We start from the raw sequence: 21,018 nt of genomic DNA, 5'->3' as shown, positions 1-21,018 counted from the left end.
CTATGGCGTCCAGGATTTGATCTAGTTGTTTATTCAGCCTCTGCTCCGAGAGCGTGCCCTCGGCATCATCCCCCTCCGCACGGGCGTCTCCATGCTCCACTGCTTCAGCATTCTTACTTTTGGGTTTCATCGTAGGGGAATGGGAGGGCCACCGCCTCCAGATCTACCCTGTCCCGTGCAACAACACCACCACCAATGTCCGCTCAAGTGACCGTTAAATTCTTGTGCCACCAAGTGGGCCCACAGACCGCACAGCGTGTCTCACCAAATGTCCTCAGTACTGCATAGAGCGCACTCACAGCAATGGACACCGTCTGTCTCCTCGTCGCGATCCTCATCTACTGGTAGGGTGTCCCAAGGCCCGCCGGTGCAGAATCCCCTCCCTTGGCATCAGTGAAAGGCCCCAGCTCACCACTCGCAAGCCTGCTCTCCTCCAGCTGCTGCTCCTCTCCTGGCTCAGTCTCACACCATCTTCCGTAATGCCTCCAAGCCTCCAGGCAAGCACTCAGCAACTCTCATATGCCCTAACTCCTAGTGCCGCCCCCAAGATAATAGTAGGGCATGTCCCGGTGGGCCGGTGTTTGCTCCCTGCACATCCTCCGTACCAGCAATCAAAGCCTATTAGGCCGGGTTTCCCAGTGCACAGCGTCCCACTACCAGGCTGTGCCGCGGTCGCTCTCCGCATTCAATGCCATCGGTCGAGCACTCACGACCCCCGGTCGCGCAGCGCCACAAGCCTGCCCCCGCCCCCACCTCCGCAGCAGCGAGATCAGGCCCGCACCGCCCCACTCACCAGAGGCCCCAGGAAGAGCCCTCCGTCCGTCCCGCCGGCTTCGCAGCACTCCCTCCGCTATACCACGCTCGCCGGATCGCAGAGCCCCACAGCCCGCTCCTCAATGGGCGAGCACCGTCCGCCTCAATCTCTCCGGTGTCTCAGCTCCTCCACAACTGGTGAACCACCATCCACGCCTTTGCGTGCAAGGGCCACCGTCAACACCACGGGTGTCGCCTCATTTCCAGCCCGCCACGGCCGCCGTCATCTAGCGCCACTGTAACTGCCATGCGACCTATTCAGCACTTTGTCCGGGCGCCATTTTAGGGGTGCTGCCCACCGCGCCAGCTCATTACCCACGCCGGTCCGCCAGCCGCCGCCTTCAGCCAGAGCTTCACTGAGGTAAGCGGAATAGTGGGCTGCGCCCTGCGACTCCCCTGCGCTACCGTTCCAGGCGCTAGTATTACCGCAGGGCGTGCGGGCCGGTCCAGCTCAGTCTCCCCAGCTGAGCGCCGCCGCCATTTTGCTGCTCCTTCGTTAGCTCCCCTGATAACAAACTTCGAGTCGGGGGCACCCCGGAGCCACCGGATTCCGCACCGATGAGCAGAAGAGCGTCCTTAGTCGTTCCGACGCTCGTTGCTGTCACTACAGAGGTAGCCCAGGCAGTTTTCAGGATTATTTGCGGGGTCAGGGACGGAGCTAGCCGCTCACGCCGCCTCCACCATCGGCGCCCAAACCACGACCCCATTACTTTCAATGTTCATGTTGTTTAATTCTAAAATTATATAGTATGCAATGGGCCCAGCACTCTTAGGTGGCAACATTTCTTTTTTATTTTCTATGCTTTTATTATGCGGCATATGCCAACAAGAAAACGTTTTTATTTCTATTTTACCATCATACCAGCTTGCCAAGGAAATACCCATTAGCTTTGCTAATGCTTATTAGGTTAAGGGTCCAGTGACTGGAGAATATCTACTTGCTGGGCCCCGCCATGTGTTTTGCTCAAGGCATCCTGATGCTACAGCGATTCAGTCCTTAGATGATATTCTAGTTACTGTGACATAGAGCTTTGCCCCATGGCAAAAAAACAAGCGTAAACATGGTCCAAAGGCTGGCAGCCAGGTCAGGCCTATTGGCTTTGCCATTACATGTTCTTATTGCCTTCTGAGCCTGCAACCTAGCTCTCTCTGCCTGGTCATTTAACTTTCATCATTAACTCTTATAACTTGAGCTACATTAAGTTCCGGGAACATGTGACGTCAGCAGGGATTGAAGCTGCTGTTATGCAAAAATGAACAGAAAGGGTGTCCTGAACACACCCATAATAACAAAACAGATTACAATCTTTCTTCAGAAGGATGTTTGTAACACTGAGGACTCTGGCCTCCATCGCAGTCAGAGCATCCCTGCCCTGGCCTTCATCCTTGTGAAGTTAATAAAATGGGTATGCTTGGTAGACCAATCCAAACACTTGTCATTTGGAGTGCTACCAATTGGAAACATATGCTGCAACAAGCACCACAAAAATACAAGTAATCATGTATTTCATTAATGATTAAACAACAAAGGTTCCAGTTTTACGTTTATTATCCCCCTGCTAACCTGCACAGTAATGTATGCACAATGTAACATACATGCGTTTGTAAAGCACACATTCACCCAGACTGGTATATCTGAGCTAAATAAGATATTTATTGTTACCCAACCCAGTGGTGCTAATTTCTGGATCTCAGAAGGCTGAAGGTGGACGTGCCAGGATGTGAACTGGTGACCATGCGAACAAACACAGATCCCTGTAGTGGATGCTTTAGCTCGCTGAGCCATCAGACCTGGAGGTTGTCCCGCTGTAAATCTCTTGCCCCTCCTCCGACATCATTGACTGAGTATTCCAAACCTGAGAGTCAGCCCACCTATCCCTTTCTAAAGACTCGATTCTGGGCCTTCACCAAGACCTCATCAATGCATCACAAAAAATGAGAGAAATTTGAGCACCTCATTTGCTGATTTCTGAAACCAAAGAGTCTTCCCCCAAAGAGCAATGATTGGGATATGGGGCAATGTCCCACCCAAAACATCAAAGTGTTTATGACAGTCATCAAAGCTTCGACAGCAGACTGCCCGTGCTATCTTGTAGTTCATTCAATGAACATGCGAAGGCCTAAAGTCTTACTGCTGGACTCTTGAGAGTACATGCACATCATTGCTTGTCCGACTGAATCAGTGCTGTGGTCTGTCCTGTATCAGGCACACACATTGTTCATTGTAGGCACTTATGTGACCTCTCTGTCATCTCGTTCTTGCACTGTGGTTAAGAGACTGCATTTACATCTCTCCCTCTTTTAAAGGAGTTGAGAGGGGTGTCTCTTCATTATTGCCTCTAACAAGCAAATCTAGTCATCATTCCCCTGACAATCCAGTATTTCTACTTTATTTTTTTTATAGATAAACAAGAACATTATTTTGTGAACCAGCAAACGCTCTGCCTCTGTGTCCTTGTAGAATAAGAGTGGTTTAGTAAACAGACTTTTGTGTGACTCAAGCATGACAGTCAATTGCTACATTTCTGGTGAAACCCAGCTTTTCTGTATGGAGGAGGACACGTGCGGTATTATTCACCAAGGAGCTGCAGTGCACAGAGATCCAGATGACCTCCTACAAATCATTTGAATACATACATCATTTGGATTCATAGTCGACACACATACGATTTATGTTGTAGCACTATGACAAGCCCATTCTGGACCAGCTCCTCAAGGAAATCTGTTACCCACAGGCATGAAAACATTACTGACTCAAGCTACAGGTAAACATGCCTGAAAATAAATGAGAAGCAGATTTGAAATGGAGCATGGAAGCATTGGGCTTCAGTCTACTACTTAAAGGCCACAATCGGAGGCAAGCTTTATAGTTAATTTTTACACGTATGATAGAACTAGGCAATCATTGGCCGAACACACTCTGATTATTTCCTAACTTCCTAAAATGTGACCTGGTCCATGCGCTTGTAGTTCCCACCTCTTGGGGTGGGAATGTCCTTTGCATGGAAAACAAGAGTTTACCCGGTACTGAAGAACCGACTGCATTTGACCCTGGTATTGTGACTTTTATTTTGGTCCTGTCTTCACGTTCATCTCATGTGTGCGGCTAAGCCTGTCTCTGACAATGTGATGTCCAAGACCTGTGACATTGAGGGTCACACCAGGCGTGCCTTCAAAGTGGGCAGGGGATTACTGTCTCTGTCCGGGGCGTAATACACAAAACTGTGGTGGCAGCCTACCCTGCTTTGGATTGATAGTGTGACCGGGCCTGTTAATCTGTGTCAGTGGGAGGGTGGCCTACTGACGCCTCTTGTGTAAAGTTCTGTTGTTGTACCTCGGAACCAAACACAATTGAGTAAGAATAGAGTTTCCTGTGGTACTGGAAAAGTATTGTCTGGGTTCCTGTGGATGGAGGGTGAAGATCCAGACCCGGAAGTGAGGAGGATGTAGAGACTTTTTTAGAAAGGGTTTGCTGATTAGTTCCTCCTGAATACTGCCATTGGATAGGTGGCAGAAGTGAAGAGTGTAACTGCTGTTTCTGTGGTTCAAGGCGAGGAAGTGTCTAGGACAGGCCTCCCCATTTGTCTGTCCCTGATTATTGCTTTAGAAAAGCTAAGAACCTGATGCAGCTATCTCACACTTCAATTGCCCATGTAGTGGGTGTTCCTGCTTAGAGACAGCCCCAGTGCTACCTGCTGTTAAAAGCATCACTTTACTCAAAGGCTCAGTCTGGAGAGCAGCCTGTGGAGGACAGTTGAAAGAGAACCACCCCAAACCAGTTCTGTAGTTTGAGACTCTGGATCCACCTTCCCTGTCAAAATCCACAATCTCCACTCCCACTGCTCCTGTGCCTTAGGACACCAACCCACCACCGACCAAGATGTGCACCATGCCCATGACCACACTGCACAGTCACTCTGCCAGCATGGTTCACTTGGGCACGCCAATCAAGAGTCCTTTCAAACACCAGCATAATAGATCCCAATAACCATCTTCCTACTGTCATTGCTACTCACGGTCCAGCAACTACTTCAAACAGAATTCTGCGGCTGTCCAGGTCACCAGTCATGCTGGTTAAATTCATGCAGTGTGGTCCACACAGGCCTGCAGAAGAAACTCATTAAGAAGTTACAGCATGTTCAAGGTCACGCTGTAAGGTTGGCAATCGACTTGAAGAAACAGGACCGCATCACACCCACCTTCATCTCTAGAAATACATTGAGAAAGTGCTGTGCAATCATGCAGAACGCGTTCACAACCAAGAATTTTAGATACAGGCAGAAGTGGTTTGTGCATTGCATTCCAATCAGGTTCGTCTTTCAGCCAGCCCTCTGACCACCTGCCTCGCAATGATCAAGTGGTGAAAAGGCGGAGCCAAAAGAAGGTATATGGCCAGAAGCTGGGGAACATTCTCCCCCGCCATGTGAGTACTGCCAAACCTTCTGCACTTCCTTGTCCTAAAGAAAACCGAACTGTTCAGTTCAAACTAAACTGTGCCCACAGAAGGCCAAAAATTACCCTTTTGCCTCCTCCAAAGCTAATTATCTTGAACCCAGAACATTTCCCACCACCTCAATACGTAGCCGTCTGACCACAACCATTGGGGATCAGCCCCACTGTAAACTAGAGGCTTTGAGGTCAGCCTTGGACTGGTGGGTAGCGTGAAGGACATCGCAACACTGGGGCGAGTTAGTCTGCCGATTCCATGTCTGGGAAGGATCCATGTTGGGTCTCTTGAGTCTTGGTCTGAAGAAGCTAAACTGTGCGTCTATCCCAGGCATGAGAGCCCACATGGGGTGGCCACCCCACGGCAAATTCCCAGAGGTGACTGAACCTCTGATGAGGTGCACGCGCCCTTTGGCTCCCAGCCTCCGCCTGCCCACATTCCCTCAGGCAGGCATTATATTCATCGTAATAAAAGGTTGGTGGAGGGTCTAAGGGGAGGAGTATATTTAAAGACACATGCCCCATACACATACACATGCACATGTTGCATTCATTACCTTCTAGTTCACCTCTCTTGCTAGGGAACCTAATCTTCCTATTCCAGAGATACCATCCCTTGGAACCTGCTCCTGCAGCTCCAAAAGAGGCTGGCGAGGTTCACAACTGCACACCCTGTGTGTCTGTGGCCTGCGATAGAAGACCTTCAACTCCGTCTATCCTCATGACAGACTTACCACTTCCATCAAAACCTCCCGCTTCCATTATAGGTTAAACTACACGCCCAGGACACAAAGAAGAGGCAGGGAATGTGTCTGAATTTGAGACAAAGTATCTTGCCAGGAGTTCATAGTTGGAGCTAATTCTGCGGTCGGTATGACGCGGTTGCCTGGATTAAATCCACACAGCTGAGACTGGTTTCCTTTTTCCCCAAGAAGAAATAAAAGGGTCTGTACTAAGGCATAATCACAGGAATTTAGCATTATTGGGGTCTGAATTAAAACACATATTAGCTCTTCCCTGGTTTCCGTATTCAGGTTTACAACATTGCTTGAGCTGTCGCGGTGGGTCAGTTGGTGATTGAACCTGCTCAGTGTTCTGCCTTTGTAACCCGCGGGTCACAGGTTTCAGTATTGCTGAGCGTTTAGTAGTATTTGGTTTCTTATTGTTTTTTTTATTTCTAATTGTTTTTATTCATTTTCAAAAAAGAATAATAAAAAATATATAATACAACATATAATAATAATAAAAATAATAGTCATAAAAATACAATAATACAAAGTAAATAAGTACAGAAAATTAATATGTACCATATAAGTATGTAGTACATAGTTAAATAAGTCGTGAGTGAACAATATCCTTATCATATGTTGAGACCAGTCAAAGTTCCAGACGAGTAAGAGACAATGGTTTCTTATTGTTTTAAACCATTTAACTCGTATTGTAGCTTGACTATATTACCACACACCTTTTTTAACCCCTTCCGTGCTGCTGCCGTCGGCCAGTGGCCAACGCGGCCCGCCCGTTTTGCGGAAGTGCCGCACTGCTGCAAAATCGCGGCAGCGGTAAACGGGTTAATTACAGTCCTTGAATTAATAGGTAATTACTCCAAAAATGTACTTCCAAGTAGATGCCCCCAGTTATTAGCCCTTTGCTGACGTTTCAGGTTAATCGCCCATTTCTTGGTGAAGGATCAGTTTGTTAGATTTGGGTTGAATGATGTTGTATAACATCATGTTTGTGTTGTCATGTTGTTACTTGTTGTAGTACACAACGCTAGTCATACAGTTAGGTATCTCTCTCTTTCCAGTCAGTTTCTGTGCTAGGTTCAGATACACTGTGAGTTTGACTACTGACGGCCATCTTGTGATTTGGCATTTCAGACTGATTCAAGCGGGTGGCATGCTTTCAAATCACAAGCTGCCATTTTGTGGCGTGATCTTGCATGCTCCCTCGAGGACAACTATATGCTCTTTCTCAAAAACTTAAAAACCTTGTTTTTCCTCATCTGTGAGGCTCTCCTTCCTGGGAGTTTAGTATCTGTCTGCTTTTTAGTCCTCTAGCACCCCAGGGAACATTTTAACATAAATCAGTGTATTATTCTAATATTAAAGTAATCATTCTCATCCTTTTCTGTGTCAGTTGGAAAAACACTTGGGACGTAGACGCTGCCTTCTCTTTGTATTATAGTAACATTATCCATAAAAATAATTTGTGAAACCAGGATTTTTCCTGAAAGTTGCAGAATAAACCATTCAGTATAGGTATCCATTTTTCAGTATCCTCTCAGGAGATATCAACCCTCAGCATCTCACATTTACTGAACACTCTGAGTGACGCGCTGTGTAGGCGGGCTGCACTGCTCCAGTCGATAATGGGTAGGTCGGCATTGTACAAAATGATCGGTTTGCCTAGAATGTCACAAACCCTCAAAAATCACCCACATCTCATTCCAAAAAGTTTCTTTGGTAAACAGCGATTATATCTTCAAAATACTTGTGGGCGGGTAAGTAGCCCAGGACTACTTTTGTAAAATGCACTCAAGCATTCTACGTTGGGTAACTGGGAGCGGCCATCATACAGCTGCATAACTGTGCAGCCCCCTGATTCTTACACATGATAGGCTCTTCCCCAAGCAGGAAGACCCTGCACATTGCCTTGAGCTCGACCTTTTTCCCGACAAAGGCGCTCACGTTTTCCTATATGTTCCGATCCTGCAGATACCCTCCCTGTGATCACTAAAGTCATGGTAACAGTGTGGCAGAATGACTTGAAGCACCTTACATGCCACACCGGAAACTCACTCATGGCTTGGCAATAGGCTTAGGTAGGCCTTCACACTGCGATGCTTTGGAGATTGGGACAGTATAGGGCTCTCCAAACGGTGAGAAATGTGGGTGGGTGGTTACATGAAATCCTCTAAGGAACTCAAGTCCAAATTCATATTACATATCTTCCAATTTTTTCATCATCATCAATTGAGACATGCCTTTAAAGCACACAAAAAACAACTGAATGAACTGCCAGAGTCTAACTCCCTGGTAACCATATTAATGCTGGAACCATTTGGTAAGGGAGGCATTTCACAGCTATACAGTTCCCTGATGATCAGGGCTTCTGATTTCACCATAGAGCTATAGAGCTTAAGGCTAGGTGAAAAGAGAACCTGGGCACCACTGGCAATAGCGACGGTGTGGAAGGCAATATTGATAAATGGACCCCGGCCTTATCGGCACATCTGTGTTTCATAAAGTTCAGTTATATTAATAAAACCTACCATATACCCATGATTGGACTGGGACAAAGAAGCAGGACCAGCAAACAAAATAAAAGTGGCCCCCATTAGCAAACCAGGCAGCTAAAAAAAAGTAGCCCACATTTTAAAATCAGGTACATTTGAACCTTTAAAGATATATTGTATGGGTATTTTGCATGGTTTGGGAGACGGCAAGCATTTGTGTTTGCTGCCAGCAATGCTTATGTTAAATCAGGGATATCAACAGTAAAAGCAGCCCACCTGGCATGAAATGAACCCACAAACTGCTAAAAACCCAGCCCACACACTGATCTGTCAGGCCAGCCCATGGGGCACTGCCTGATTGCCCTATGGGCCTGTATGACCCTGCATATACCTTATGAGACTGTCGAAGATCGGGGTACCCCTCGACCGCACACCATGCGACAATGAAAGCAGCACCTTCATACACCTCACATGAAGTTGTCCCAGAGTCCAACCATGTTGTAAACCAATGCAACACATCCTGTCCGATGTGGTGGGTAATCCCGTTGCCCTGATATATTGAGAATGTACCTATTGTGAGCGCTAGATGAGATAGTGGGTCCCATGTACAGTGAGACGTTAATAGGATTGTGTTGCATAATGGCCAATAGTATATTGCATGAATCTAGAGAGCCAAAGACCCTCCACGCATCCAAAAAGGGATGTGAAGAATGAGTCCTTGTTCTCTACTAGAGACACCTGTTCGTAGTTCTCACAGAGCTACATTATATAGAGAATACAACATTATAGAACTTGGGTATGTCATTCAACTAACCAGTATTCATTCTAAAACAACCCCACTCTCATTGATACTGGATTCAACAATGACCTTTAATCTAAGGATACATAGAAGGTAGGACCCTGTTGGCAGTGGATATTGGATAGCGGGACTGCCTTACACGGAATAGAGTTGTCCAAGACTGCTATGTATGCTTTATGAATGTCATGCTAAGTCTGTATTGTTTGTCATTTTTGTTTCACCCCCCCACAAAATGTTAATAAAAAATACACCAAAAGCATTTGTGATTATGGAAAATGAGGGGGAAACCATGAAATATTATCATTGTTGTCTGGCGACCATTTGAAGGCGGCAAAGAATAAGCATGAGAACCTTCTTTACTTGAAATGGTAAAGCGTGGTAAAGAGAAGCATGGTAGGACTTTTAAGTCTCTTTTGCCTAATAAACGATTTCTTCAGAAACATGAAACTCGGCTCTTTGACCTTCTACAAGACTCTCTCTCTCCCGACCTCATGTTTCTAACTGAAACCTGGCTGACTACATCTTCTAATCCCACTATTGCCTCAGCTATTCCACCCGGGTACAAGGTGCTGAGGAAATACCGTCACGTAGTGGGGGCGGGGTGCGATAGTTTTTTAACAAGAATTTGACTGTACTTCCATTAACCTGGAAGACTTAGAGGATGCAGAATGTCTTGGTTTCGACTGCACTTTATTGTCTCTCCATTGCATTGCCGGTGCCCTAATTTACAGGCCTCCTGGACCGGCGGGCACATTTTTGAGATCACTTAATGAGGTTATTGCTCATCAGGCCCTCAGATACAACTACTTTATTGTTTTAGGTGACCTAAATCTACATATGGATAAACCTATTTAGTCAATGTCCTCTCCCTTACAGAGACTCTTGCAACGCTCAATCTAGTCCCCTTTGTATCCCTTCCTACTCACAGCTTGGGTCATACCCTAGATCAGATTTTTTCAAATGTTGAGCTGGAGGTTGATCCGCCTCTACCCTTGGTCTGGTCGGACCACTGCCTAATTCGTTTTAGGGTGTCCAGCTCTTGGACTGATGGCCAGGCTCTTCTGAGTAGGGTAGAAAATAAGTATAGAACCCCGCACAGAATTTCATCGTCCGCTCTGGAGTGTGCTCTTAAATCCTTTGTCCCTCCTTTATCAGGTAACCCTGATGGGGACGCGCTGCAACTTGAATCCTGGCTAAGACAGAATGCCCATGAATTCGCCCCTTTGACAATACACACTTCCAAAACGGCCAGGCCCTCAGCCCCCTGGTTCAATGATCTTCTGAGAACTAGCAGAAGCATATGCAAACGCTTAGAAAGAAAGTGGCGCAAAAACTATAATCTTGAGGATAGATTGGAGTATAAGACGGCATTGAAATCTTACTATAATAAAGTCAATGATATCCAGAAGAGCTATCTGGAAAATAAAATTGAGACTTCCAAAAGTAAGGGAAAGGAGATTTTTAATATCTGAAATCTTTCGCAACTCCAAAGGCTGTCATCAGGGAGCTCCCGCATTCTGCAGATTGGACCAACCATTTGGCCACGTTCTTCCATGAGAAGATTGTGACTATTCAGCACTCTTTTTCAGGGGCCCTCCTGATAACCAGCACACTTGCTAGTTCCTGCTAGGGAGTGACCTACTGGGGAAACCCCCACTCTATTACAGATACCTTTGCTGCAGCCTGAGGTATCTCTGGATATTTTGAAGGGTCTTAAGTTTGGCTCTCCTGCAGACCCATGTCCAGCGAAATTGCTGGCCTCTGTGGCCACGGCCATAAACCCAGTGGCCAACAAGGTTCTGAATTCCTCTCTCTCAGCGGGGCCATATGCCTTCAATCTGGAAGCACACAAAAATTATTCCACTTCTAAAGAAACCGTCTGCTGACCTGAATGTGCTAGCTAATTACAGGCCCATATCTCTTTTACCATCTTTCTCAAAGATGTTGGAGAAAAATGTGAATATAGTAATTTCTGACTGCAGAAAATAATCTTCTGCAAATTAGTCAATCTGTTTTGAGGGCTAAAAATAGCACTGAAACTGCTTTGTTGGAGGTGACTGAACATATCAAAGAGAAGCTTGATCAGGGAGGCAGAGCCTTTCTAATTCTATTGGACCTGTCAGGGGCCTTCGACAGGGTCCCGTATGACAGGCTCCTGGATAGGATGAGAGACCTTGGAATAGGTGCATCTGCGTTAGAATGTCTGGCTTCCTTTCTTGAGGACAGAAGTCCGCAAATTTGGACTCCTCCTTTTGCATCCCCCATACCTAGCTTGAAAGTGGGTGTCCCACAGGGATCTGTATTGAGCCATACTTTTTTCAATCTATATATGTCGTCCCTTGCACCACTTGCGGAAGCTTGTGGGGCAAAAATAATTTCATATGCTGAGGATACTTGATTTTTACCTTGATCAGATCTTGCCTCACTATAGTGTCTAACTGGCTTAGGAGAATACAATTCAAATGTAATTCAGAGAAGTCAGAAATCATCTTTTTTGGCATCCCGCCCGCAGAAGAGTGGAGGCGTTGGTGGCCTGAGGAGATGTCTCCTCCTCCTCTCAGCGCAAACCATGGTAAAACATCTGGGCATCTATATTGACAGTACTCTTTCGATGAGATCTCAAGTCCAGTCTGTAGTAGGCACCTGCTTTGGCCTTCTACGTATGTTGAGGAAATTTTCTCCACTATCACTGGACACCAGGAAAACCGTGGTCCAGGCACAGGTTACTTCTAGACTGGACTATGCCAATGTCCTGTACCTAGGCCTCCCAGAATGTCTCCTCCAGCACTTGCAGGTGGTCTAAAATGCTGCTCCCAGACTGGTTCTTATGCTCAAGCCCAGGACTCCTATGTCGCCGCATCTGAACGCATTACACTGGCTTAATATGAGAAAGAGGATCAAATTTAAGGCTTTGGTACTGTTCTTCGAAGCTCTTCATGGTAGGGGCGCTGGATATCTCAGGAAAAGAGTTAGACAGTACATGCAAGCCAGAACTCTGAGGTCATCCTCCTTGGGCCTGGCCTGCGTCCCCCGAATACACCTAGCGCGTTCGGGAGGAAGTTTCTTCAGGCTCCTGGAAGCCCACGCTTGGAACCGACTCCAGATCTACTACTGACCTGGCTGTCTTTAAGAAACTTCTTAAAACTTGGTTAGGGGTGTTCATGTGGTTTGTTAGTTGGAGACTATTGGTACTGGGATACTCTTGCTGAGTAGCTTTACGCTCTACAAATTCGCATCATTCATTCATTCAAATAGTTACCATCCTTTCAGTTATGCAGCTACTACCCTGCTTAGGTTTCAAATACATCCAGACTAATATTGTACGGTAAGGTAATATCTAGTTATCTCCTTCGTGGTTGAAAGAGAGAAGTACAAACAAGACTCAATATTTTTTAACAAAAATATAGCATTTCCTATTGTAGTGAATTGAACTGTCACCATACCAAAATGGCCCCCCGATTTACATGAAGCTAATGGTACAGTTCAGCAGTAGTGAGCACAGTAAAGGTACGGCTGCCATTCTCGGTGACATCCAACTTCAAACTATTGGGACATGGAGGAACATGAGCAAGTACATCATGGCTGCAACATTTAGCTGCAGACACGTCAAGCTCCTCTGCTCCAGTATGGCCACCTTGTTTACCAAGAGAAAATTGCAAAGGGGGATGGAAATCTGCTTTCCAATCTGTTCTGCGTTTTCTATGTTCTTAGTAATTATCCTGATCCTTGCATATATTAGTCGAAATAATTCACAATTCTTACAAGCCTAAATTCTGCGTTGTGCTTTCTATACTGCCTGTCTGTGGCCTGGAAGTTTGATATTTACATGTTTCTTCCCTCTCCCTTCCTAGGAGATTGAGCTTATGGAGGCCTTACTAAAGGGCAAGCAGGAGTCTCCAGACTGTTGGGACCAGAGGAGCATGATGAGCATGCGTACATCCTTCAGCCGCCAAGACAGGAACCGTCTCCTCTGGGAGGATCTGGCAGTCATAGAGGAGGATGCCACCAAAGTGACCGCCCTGAAGCTGCGGTTGGACGAGTCCCAGAAAGTGTTGCTGAAGGAGCGGGAGTAAGTATATCTGTTTGGTCACAGGATGGTGGAGGAGCAGTGGGACGAGCACAACCAGTGCACAGTTAAAGCTTGCAGGGTTCCACTGGAGAACTGGATCTGGTTCTTTTCCCTTCCCATGGATCCTATGCTGCGTTTTGTACTTTAACGTAGGCCTGGGCGGAGTTTTACTCCATGAACCTCCATGAATTGCCATAAAAACTCAGCTGCGCTCCGTTGATTTCCGCCAGTGACAGTCTGTTAAGTCTCGCTGCTTGCACTGATTTTTAGCACCGGGAGTTTGTCCCGTGCTGTAAAATCAGCGCGAACAGCACTACTCGCCGTGCCAGAGGGTGCTGCTACTTTCTGCAGCTTGAATAGACATTCTACTCGAGCGGCAGCTTCTTCAAAGCGAGGGTTAGATTTCTCAATGGAAGCGGTCGCGACCTGCCATAACCACCAGTGTTGAGAAATGTCGTCGGGAGAAGGTCTAGTGCACTATTTTTTCTCACGAGTATTCCCCAACTGAATGTTGGCGTGCCACTCAAGAGAAAAAAACTCAGCTCCACATCACTTCAATGAGTTTTTCAGTACTCCACACAGAGTGGGAAAAACTCTGCGAACTCCACCGGCGGAGCATGGTGAGCATGCGCGCATCCTTCAGCCGCCAAGACGGGAACTGTCTCTTTTGGGAGGATTTGGCAATCATAGAGGAGAATGCTACTAAAGTTACTGCCTTGAATCTGCGGTTGGAAGAGTCTCAGAAAGTACTGCTGAAGGAGCGGGAGTGAGTGCATCTCGGTAGGTTCACGGGACTGGTGCAGGGGCCGTGGGGATGAGCACAACCATTGCATCGTTAAAACGTGCAGGGTTTCACTTAGAACCAATCTGGTCCTCATCCCTTCCCATGGATCCTATTCTGCGTTTTGTACTTTTAAGGTAGGCCTGGGCGGAGTTTTACTCTGCGGAACACCGAGATGTGGCAGAAAAACTCTGCTGTGCTCCGCAGAGTTCCGCCAGCAGCGAAATCTAAGTTATGGTGCTTGCACTGATTTTTAGTGCAAGGAGTTTGTCTGGCGCTGTAAAAGCAGCGCAAATGGCACTATGCGTTCTGCCAGAGGGCTCTGCTGCTTTCAGCAGCTCAAACAGACTTCTACTCGAGTAGCAGCTTCCTCAATGTGAGTGGTAGATTTCTCTGTCGCGACCACCAGCGTTGAGAGTTGTCGATGGGAGGAGGTCTAGCGCTCAACATTTTCTCGCGAGCCCTCGCCAACTTAATCTTGGCGAGCTGCTCAAGAGAAAAAACTCTGCTCTGCATCACTGCCCTGAGTTTTTCAGGACTTCACACTGAGTGGGTAAAACTCTGCAAACTCCACCAGCGGAGTGGAATTCTTCTCCCACCCCTACTTTAAAGTCGCTCTGCCTGTATGTAAGTGACCTATGGTGCAGTTCCTTGTCTGTAGACTTACATTTCCTAATGCGCTTTGTTGCGTAGCAATGAAGGGAAATGTGAGATGTCATACACTCTTCGGGTTGTAGTTTTTAAGTAATTATAGATCAATGTGGAAAGGATCACTGGTCCTGCATAACCAAGGTCTGCAGGTGGATCGGTAGGTGTCTCCCAAATAAAAGACCCTCATACACGTGTTTTTTCAACGGCGTGTAGCGGTATATGATGTGTCCCCGCTTCTTGTAACACGTGTCCGTGCGTAATCCTTGGGTCAGTTTTTGTTTGCACCCTCCGCCAGGAGGTTGTACCATTGGTTAAAACAGTAGTGATGGTGAATAAGTGAAATAGTGCTGTTGGTCAGTCGGCTTTCCTCAGGACCATAAAGTGATTAAGTGAAAAACCCGCCGGGTTACCAAGGGCAGAGACAGCACAAGCTGCTAGATGGGTGTTTGAAGGCTAGAGTGAAGCCTCCCCCTAACTGCCATGGTTCCCGAGGAGACAAGTCTTACATAATGTAGAGGTACAATGTGACCTACTACCACAAAACGAATCAGGTTACAAATTTACCTTTCCCTTTTTTTCACTTAATCACTTTATGGTCCTGAGGAAAGCCGACTGACCAACAGGCATATAAGGCTGAAACATGTCGACCACTTTTAACCTCACAAGTTTAGTACGCTAGAATTCCTAAATAATTCCATAGCGACACGCCTTAACCTTCTACCCGAATCCAGAAATATTAAAGTTGAACCTCTGGCTGTCCGGGTATTTTAGAACACCTTTATAGCACTATTTCACTTATTCACCATCACTACTGTTTTAACCAATGGTACAACCTCCTGGCGGAGGGTGCAAACAAAAACTGACCCAAGGGTTACGCACGGACACGTGTTACAAGAAGCGGGGACACATCATATACCGCTACACGCCGTTGAAAAAACACTTGTATGAGGGTCTTTTATTTGGGAGACACCTACCGATCCACCTGCAGACCTTGGTTATGCAGGACCAGTGATCCTTTCCACATTGATCTATAATTACTGAAAGGAGATTGAAAGGATCTCTACTCTCTCTCCCTCCACCAATTGATGATACGTGTAGTTTTTAAGTGCCATGGCACACTTTTCTCTTCCTGATTTGGAACTGAAATGGCTCAAATTGCAGCGCATAGTTTTAGTTGACGTGGCATACATTATCCCTTGTTCATTTCAGATCTCAAGTCTGACATTGCTCTTATTTTTAGTGCTGCCACTGTACTGGCCCTCCTCATGCCTTGGCGCTGGAACCAGACACACTGGCAGTCATCATCGAAAGGCTTAGCATTACAAGCCACACACCATGGCTTGAGGACAACACTGCAAGCCTTTGAGCTGGCATAGTACACACTGCCTTTCAAGCCCTGGTGCTTCCCTCACACACCTCTAATACATGGGGCCTGCTCATTGCTGGCAGAGCACAAACTGCCTCACATACATGACACATGCTGTTACCTAAATACCGGATCTTCTGTAAAAGATGTTGCCTCTCTTGGCATGGAGTCAGCACAGTAATCACCAGCTCTCGAGGAACTGGTATGGCACATTCTGTCACTCGTGTCTTGCTGTTGGCACAGACTAATAGCATGTTGCTGCCATACACATAAGGGCCTGACACTGGATTGCTCATTTCATATGCGCCTCATGTTTGCACTGCACTGCCCTGTGCCTGCTGTCTTGGAGGTGGCACACAACGCAATCTATCTCTCATACATTGGACCTGCTGTGGAATAATGTGCTCCTCATTTTTGGGAGCTTGTTTAGTATATTTAAATACATAAACAACGAAAATCTGGTGGTCAAAAACTACAAACAAGAGATACAACTACTGATTCAATAGCCCACAAACAGCGTATGACACCAATCAAACTTTCTTTCGTGTGGACAATCTAATATATAGGAAAGTGACTATAGGATTTCCATCAACTGCCCTTCGTGGCCAGTGTCATCATCTGGATCTCCTGCTTTCCTACCACAACACCTCTCAATCAAAGAGGGAGAGTGTGTGGATCGGATGACATGCTAGTCACTAAAAATTCCTCAGAAAAGGAAAGCCTTGGAAACCATTAACCAACTTGGTCAAAAAGTATAGACCATGTGAACCTACGATCTTATGATGGGACAGTTTATGATAAGTGTCAGTGCAGTGCAATGGATGTGAAAATTTAAAAAGGATATGGAAGAAACAAACACTTTTATTCTGGTATTACTTCCAAACCTATTAAAATAGTGCAGGAGCGGCTTGTACCAAATACGCCGCTGATCTAATTGGTCGACTAGTTTCAGCCAAAAAGGGCCTTTTGCCCTGGCTTTCTTCAGGACCCAATCTATATCAAGCTACTGCATTAGTGAAAAAACATTATTGTGCAAAATATAATTATCTAATTGATACCTCCATGCAGGCAGGGTGATCTTCACTCCTGTAAAGAATGGTGACACAAACAATTGTAAAGACAAAAAACCTGCAATGTCATATCTCTTACTTTGTATTACTGAATCATAATGATTAATGTTAGGACAGATACACTCACCTGTCCTGTGCGAGGTATTGGCATCACCTCACCTGGTAACCACTCAGGTTTCTGAGACCCCGCCCTGTAAGAAAATCAATTTGCTTCAATGGGGGATACCTCCAGTCAAATTTCTAAGATAATTCCACTCATATTCCCAGTGCATTAAGTGGAAAACTCATCTTAAAAACAATCTTTCCTCTTGGAACCAACGCCTCCAAAAATCAATTATCTGGCCAGCCGGCCTCAGTGACACAATTCTACAAGCACATGCTGTTATTTTATGCCTTGTGCACTATTCAATGATACTCTCGGGGTCTTCATCCCAATTTATTTGCCACTAAAACATGACAAATATGCGCTGGTCTTATACACAATAAATGCAAGTCATCTGAGCAAAGAATACCCTGCTTAATTGGCGATTCAAACTTGATTCAGCTTCCTGATCGTAAATGAACACCAGTGCCTTGCAAGCCTGCCTAGTTTTAACAGGCTCTGCCGTGCCCCCAAATCGTTCTGTGAGCTCCCGGTCTGTTTGTATTCCAAAAGTGCAAAACTAAATGCGCAACAAAATGCCCAAAAAGCAAATGCGCTATTGCGTGTCTCTTACAGACACCATCGTGTACACTATTCATTCTATGAGCTCATCACGTCCCCATGTAATCAAAACTGTAATCATAAGGTGTGGCAACTTAAATATTAGGCGTGCATGCTGCCACGTATCTTCAACGGACAAGCAATACTCCATTTAAGAAAAAAGCTCTATGTGCGTTCTAATTCACTCGCTGTAAGCGTTCTAATTTAAACACAAAAACTGTAAACGCTAACAAGCTCAAACATTTGTTGTGCCGTCCAACCTACCTCTCAGTTGGTCCCTCGGACTTCACCTGAGTTCTTGGGAGGTACTGAGGCATCGGAGAGTCTGCGTTTTCAAACCCCGGCGCTCGATGTACGTGGCGTCACGTGATTAAACTACAAAGTGACGTCACCTTCGTGAGGCCTGTAGTTTTTCAATGGAATACCTATTCGGGAATACCTGCAGAGAAGCTTAGAACCATGATCGCTACAAACTTGGTATAAGTGGCAACTAACCAGATCTCATGTGTGCGAGATCCCGGAGTGTCTAATTATTCACGAGATGACAAAGTCCGCTAACAATTAGTATCGTTCTGCCTTACCAGCTGAAATGGGCATCGGTGGACAAAAAAAGAATTATTGAAATTGTCAGGACACAAACCCACTTGATCTCAAAACATCAGTTATGTCCAATAATATGGACCCCCTAGCAGTTATTATAATAATAACTCATTCAGCCTCTGAGGTAACAGCATACATATCAGAGCTTATAATATACCGTCAACCCCTGTCTTTGAAAGGTGGACGGTAAAAACCCTTTGTTGTTGTTAATGGGCTACAGCCTCAGACCATTGTATACTGGTTCGCCTGAGTTTGTCGCCACCTCAAGGAGAATGCGATCATCCTGCCCGGCTAGGAACTGTCCTGATCCCAATAATCAACTTCTACTCAAAACACATCGCGCTAGTGTGCTATGTCGATATGTATTGTAACTACCCATTAGTAGTCGCTCATTAGTACATTATATGTGTGAGAGTCAACACCGCTGTTGGCGAATCTCCCCATCTTGGCAAAGACTCAAATATCTATCTGATATATGCTGTAGTTGCTACACCTGTGATATTGCACATGACGTGATATCATCTTCACACCGATTATATACGTGCTATAGGTTACCAATATAGTCACTATAATACTCATACCGAACAGTACTGTATGTGTAAACGATCCATGATCCTTACTGGATGCTAAGTCACTGTTTACAGATCAATGGTGTGGACAAGAGCCCCTATAACAGCGTCCAGGGGATCGTGTCATTCAGTCCCTTAGTATCACTCTGTAATTTGAACACCCATTTCTGTTCTTTGTTAAAAAGGAACTTGGCTTTGCTACTAACATGAGGTGGTATGTACGGTTTCTCTAACACTGTCCAAGAAAAATCATCAGGCATCTGATTGAATTCAGTGTAGTGCCTTGTTAACTTAGTATTGCTCTTTTTACAACGGAATGTACTTTTGTGTTCTAACATCCGAAGTCTCACTTTGCGTGTTGTCATTCCCATGTACTGGTATCCACACGGACACTTGATTAGGTAGATCAAGTTTTCACTATTACAGTTAGAAAAACTTTTTTGTGTCCATGGCCTAATGTCCCAATATCTATTGTTTTGGATTGTTTTGGTCTGGGGGCAGATAGTACAGCCACCGCATGGAAAATGGCCTAGGACAGGTGGCAAATCCCACAGTGTACCGATCTTCTTAGGTCCTGATTGTCTCGGACGTGTGTGTACCAGGCTGTCTCGTAAGTTGTGCCCTCGTTTGACGGCAAAAAGAGGGATTGGTAACTTATTTTTCTTTGTATTCAAGAACAGCCAGTTTTTCCGGATACATCTCTGTATACCATTGCTGAGAGTGCTGAATGTATTGACATAAGTCAAACGCTCCAGGGGTGGTTTGTCCGTTTTGAGTTCCAGAAGTGCATCTCTATGATTAATTGGAGGCGCATTTGCATGCTTGTTTGACCAACTTCCTGGGATACATCTTATCCAATAATTGGTTGGAAAGGTTTCTCGCATGGTGTCCATATTTATCCATTGTGGAGCAATTACGTCTCAAACGCAAAAATTGGCCAAACTGTAGGTTATCTCGTAACGACTTCGGGTGTTGGCTGTCGTAGCGTAAGAGTGAATTGCATGCCATGGGTTTCCGGAATAGTTCACTTTCCAATCCATTCGATGTTACATAAATGGATAGATCCAGGAAAGAGATTTTGGTTTTATTCATCACCAAAGTGAATCTTAAATAATCATTACGGGTGTTCAGCCATGCCTGAAACAGTTTGACAGATTCCTCATCACCGCGCCACACCACCAAAATATCGTCGGTGTAACGCTTCCATAGTCTAGTTGACTTATGGAAGGGATTTGTGTTGGTCAGTACGTGTTCTTGCTCAAAGTTATGCACGTACAGGTTCGCCAGACTCGGCGCGTACACACTCCCCATACTGGTTCCAGACACCTGGAGATAGAAAGTTTCCTCAAATTGGAAGAAGTTTTCTTTCATGGCCAGTATGCCAGTGTCATAATGAAATTAACTGGAGTTATTGAGTTTAGCTCGGGTGCCTGGAACCAGTATGGGGAGTGTGTACGCGCCAAGTCAGCCTTACTCTTTATTTTTTCTAAAATACACCATCTGATATCATTCTCAGAGTGAATTTTATCCAATGTTGGACAAGCAGGGCTATGGTCTTCCTAATACCAATAGCTAATTTATGCTTGCTAAAGCGTGTGAGGTTCCAGGCCGCCTCCAGTCAGGATATTCAAACAAAAGGAGGTCTGATGGCCACTTAACTTCAGCTCAGCTGGAGGGGGGGAAAACTCTCTTGCTGCCTGCACCTTGCTGCTGAGAATCAAAAGCAGACAGTGTGAAGGCGCTGCTGAACGTGTCCCAGTGTCTTGCACTGTGAAAATAGTGGGTGGACGCTGTGTACCTGCGTGTGCCCCCGACTTGTGCCCTGATTACACCTGTGTAACAAAAACGTGCCCAAACAGACACAAAACCGTTTCTCTTACCCAGGTCTGTTTGCACTGAGCACAGCAAGACCT

The 21,018-nt window shown here is 45.8% G+C and overlaps 1 protein-coding gene across 1 annotated transcript in view; it reads left to right on the top strand.

Moving 5' to 3' along the window:
• The window catches only part of CCDC102A (coiled-coil domain containing 102A), a 148,126-nt gene that overhangs the window by 19,124 nt on the left and 107,984 nt on the right, over positions 1-21,018 (top strand). Inside the window, exon 2 of the mRNA XM_078671246.1 lies at positions 13,148-13,365. Coding sequence (XP_078527372.1) covers positions 13,148-13,365 — 218 coding nt within the window. The remainder of the gene's footprint in view (positions 1-13,147; positions 13,366-21,018) is intronic.

Source organism: Lissotriton helveticus, chromosome 12 (genome assembly GCF_964261635.1).
Source record: "Lissotriton helveticus chromosome 12, aLisHel1.1, whole genome shotgun sequence".
In the NCBI taxonomy this organism is placed as follows: Eukaryota; Metazoa; Chordata; class Amphibia; order Caudata; family Salamandridae; genus Lissotriton; species Lissotriton helveticus.
The sequence above is the reverse complement of the archived record's forward strand: the minus strand, read 5'-3'. Positions and strand labels throughout refer to the sequence as shown.